General features: G+C 34.4%; 1 protein-coding gene across 1 annotated transcript; it reads right to left on the bottom strand.

Moving 5' to 3' along the window:
- Positions 1-679: 679 nt before the first annotated feature.
- LOC136217726 (probable pectinesterase/pectinesterase inhibitor 20) lies at positions 680-2,678 on the bottom strand. Its single transcript, XM_066004367.1, has 2 exons — positions 1,649-2,678; positions 680-1,557 (listed from the first exon to the last, which is right to left on the bottom strand). Exons 1-2 carry the CDS (start codon positions 2,631-2,633, stop codon positions 866-868), a joined length of 1,677 nt encoding a protein of 558 aa, XP_065860439.1. The 5' UTR covers positions 2,634-2,678; the 3' UTR covers positions 680-865.
- Between the last annotated feature and the right edge of the window lie 1,147 nt (positions 2,679-3,825).

Genomic DNA, 3,825 nt, shown 5'->3' with positions numbered 1-3,825 from the left:
AAATCTAAGTTAGTAGTGATGTTCATGATCCATGTAATATATTATTCAAAGTCACGCACATTTTCAAAGGCAAATTCCCTACAAAAAAAACTCCAAGTCCAACCAATGTTGCTTCATTGCATTGTTCTCTCGCGTCACTTTTATCAATCCCCCATGTGCATAGACCACTATAATTCGGTGAAAACTTTACAAGCTCATAATCAAATGAAAATGGAAGCAAAATACACATTGAAGAGTCGGATCAACCTACTCCTATATTAGATTTTGAACAAAAGCAGTCTAAAGTAAGCATTAAAGGACACTTATTGTTCCATAATAATTAATTATGCTACCTACTAAAAAGTTTACATATCTTCATTTAAGAGTGATCAACCATGTGGCTTTTGCTTTGTTCACCGTGAATAAATTTATTACTATACAATGAAACACAAATGATGCCGCATCAATATATTGTCTATATATTTCTGAACTCTTTATTTTCTTATCTATCCTATTATTATTTATTGGTTTATATATATTATTACTAAAATTCTATAACTTAGGTTTCCAATTTTCAAAGTACCGCGAGAGATTTCCTAGTATAAAGCATATAATAAAACCATCAATCAAAATTAGCATTAGATAGTTAAAAGTTTCAAATTGCTTAATTTAGAGATTTCGAGTTCGAGCCTTTTATAAATCAGTCTCAAACAGAAGAACTTATTTCTTTTATTTTACATTTATTTTTTTATTCTTTGAATCTCAAAGTTCAAATTATCGGCAAAGGCCAAAAAGATCTAACTATAGCTAGCTTATAATAAAATGAAAATACATCCAAAGCCAAAACAACAACAAAATTGGAAAGGAACAAAAGAAAATCAAATGGCTAAATTAAACTACCAGAAAATGGAATTCCAGCAAGAGGAAGCCAAGCATCGCCGAGCAAGAAGTTAGACACAGTAAAATTAGCAGCATCAATAGCATCTATAACATGATAACCATCCCATGTAACTCTATTACTAGTATCAGATCCAGGTCCTGTATTATTATACTCCGCATAATATAAACTACTCAACGCAAAATCTCCATTCCATTTTTGCCAGCCAGCCGAATCTATCAAATCATCCATGAAATTTTGCATATAAACAGTTCTCGAATACTCCTTCCATGGCCTCCCAAGGAACGTCTTAACCGTCGAACCCGACGTAGCCAAGTCATCAGATGCCCTTATCACACAATTATGGATAGAAGTGCCTGTGTTTTGGTTTGGATCAGTTCTTCCTTGAGCAGTAATAGCATTGAACTGTCCGCTCATTGGCAGTCGCGGATATATGTTGCAGTTTTGTAATATAACAGCAGCGTTACCAAATATAAAATCTACTGTTCCATAAATATCGCATTCACGGTAAAATTGTCTCAGTGAATGTGTGTATAATGTATCTTGGTAAGCTTCGAAGCTGCAGCTGTAAAATGTTGACAAATCAGCCCCACTTCTGAGTGCTACTGCTTGATGTTTGATTGCCCCTGCCGTGTTACGTACGGTTATGTTTACTGCCACAAAATTTGGCCCTGTCACAACTGAAAAATACAAACGAGTTTTAATTATTGTCGACCCTATAATTTTACTATCAGAAAAAGAGTAATAAATTGGTGAATTAAACTAAATTACTAAATGTTGCAGAATTGAAAGTAGTCCATCCATCCGCGACGCTGCGATTTCCGGTGATGATAGTCTGATTAATACCATCACCGACCATCATCAAATACCTCTTGTTCTTAGCAATGTTAACATATTCTTCATAAACACCAGTAGTTACATAAATCATGAAATAACCATTAGCACCACTCGATTTATTCGGAGCTGCAGCAATAGCATCATTAATAGTAACAAAATCGCCGGTGCCATTCTGATTCACCGTGACAATATCACTAACCAAAACACCACTCTCACCGGCCTGAAGAAGTTTTCTCCGACTAACAGACTGATAAACCTCAAGCGTTTTCCTTGACATTTTCAACGGCAATCTTCCATTTGCAAACCCGGGTAAGTTATTCCCTCTATGCTTCCAAGTCCTAGTCCTGGGAACCCAACCTTTAGTGAAGAAAGCTAAAGAAACACTGTAAAGTTTAGTGTCATTAAATAAAGGACTAGAGAGGCCATTCTCTAGACTCGCAGCTTCGGATTGAAGACTCTCTAAGCAGGTTTGTTCATTGGTTATAATAGCACTGAGTAAGGTTTGAATATCATCGGCTTTGATTGAAGAAAGGGTTTTACTAGTTGTGTTAACAGTTTGAAATGAACTTGATAAGAAATCGAAGTTTAATTCAGCTAGGAATTTGCAATCCTCGAGAGCTCGAATTGCAGATAGAGTTAAGGAGGATCGGCGAGTGAGATAATCGTTAACCAAGTCTAAGAATTTGCGGGATTGAGAGATGGATCTACGAACGGAAAATCTGGCACAGTCGTAGACATTTGAGTTTCGGTTAGGGAGAAGTGATCGGCAGTAGGCGGGGTCAGGGGTGAATTTACACAGAGCTGCGGGTGAGGTTTGATTGGTAGGAGGAGGATCAGCTGCTGCTGCACAAGATAATTGAACTGTGAAGAGAAGGAGAAGAGGTAATGTTATTAAAGAGAAAGTGTTTATGGTAGCCATTTTTATGGATAAGGTATACGCAGAGAAAGTAGAATGGATGATGAATTTAAATAAGTGGAAGTCTGGTATTTATAGAAGGAACTATGAAACTGTGGTTTTATTTATTTATTTATTTATTTTAATTATTCTTTAGAGAAATTCGTTCTACGTACTATTTCAAATTGATAGCATTCTGCCAAGTCAATTTACTCGAATATTTTCTTTGTAAAAAACGCGTAAGTCTACTTGCTTACCAAATTGGTCTTAAACGGGTTGCCAACTTTTGTTTGTTACTTTTTTTGTTAAAAGGAGTAATAATCAACTACTAGGATGGTTAAATCTGACAATTATTGTGTTCGGATTGTGTTCGTGTCATGTTATTTCGGATTTGTGTTAAGAATTGTAAATTCAAGAACTTTCGTGTCACAATCGTGTTAACCTATTTAAGTTAGTGTCGAATTCTTGTCGTGTTTTCGAGTTATATGTAATTTTGGTATGTATATATATTAATGATAACTTTTAAATATATAAGAAGATATAATACTATTTTTAAATATTTTATGTCATTTTTAAATTAGTATATTAACACTATCATCGAAAAATCTGCTAATATCATGTTAGACAATCATGTAATGTGTCTATAATAATTTATGAGGTTTGAATCATATTTACAAGAAATAATTATAATTTTATTATCTTTATAAAGTGATATATAAAAATATAAGAGAATATAACAATAGTTTTAAATATTAATATTGTTTTCAGACTAGCATATCTACCATAACATAACCGAAATTTTGCGTGTCAACCGAAAAATGACACATTACCTACTAAGCTAAACCCAAACACTAAAATGACATGTCGGTTTCATACCGTGTAACCGGATCGTGTATACTTTTGCCACCTCTAAGGATGGTTGTAGCTAAAATTAGTTTGTTACCAATATGGTAACAAATAATAATTGTTACCATTAAAAACCATAAACTATTCAGGGACCTTCGAGAATTTAATATCTCCCTGCTAGGAAAACAAGAGTGGAAGTTTATTTCAAAGCCATACATTATGGTGAGTCGGGCTTTTAAAGCTAAATATTTCAACAATGATTCCTTTTTTACCTCCAAATTAGGCAATAACCCTAGTTATGTTTGGAGGAGTGTGTAGGAGGCAAAATCTGTCCTTCGGAAAGGCTTGCGTTGGAGGATTGGAGATGGTG

The sequence above is a fragment of the Euphorbia lathyris genome, chromosome 2, assembly GCF_963576675.1.
Source record: "Euphorbia lathyris chromosome 2, ddEupLath1.1, whole genome shotgun sequence".
Lineage (NCBI taxonomy): Eukaryota > Viridiplantae > Streptophyta > Magnoliopsida > Malpighiales > Euphorbiaceae > Euphorbia > Euphorbia lathyris.
This window is presented reverse-complemented; position numbering and strand designations above follow the sequence as displayed.

Coding starts and splice junctions, on each gene's coding strand:
- LOC136217726 (XM_066004367.1), bottom strand. CDS start 2,633: ATGGCTACCATAAACACTTTCTCTTTAATAACATTACCTCTTCTCCTT. Junction 1,558..1,648: donor TTTCAATTCTGCAACATTTA/GTAATTTAGTTT, acceptor TGTATTTTTCAG/TTGTGACAGGGCCAAATTTT.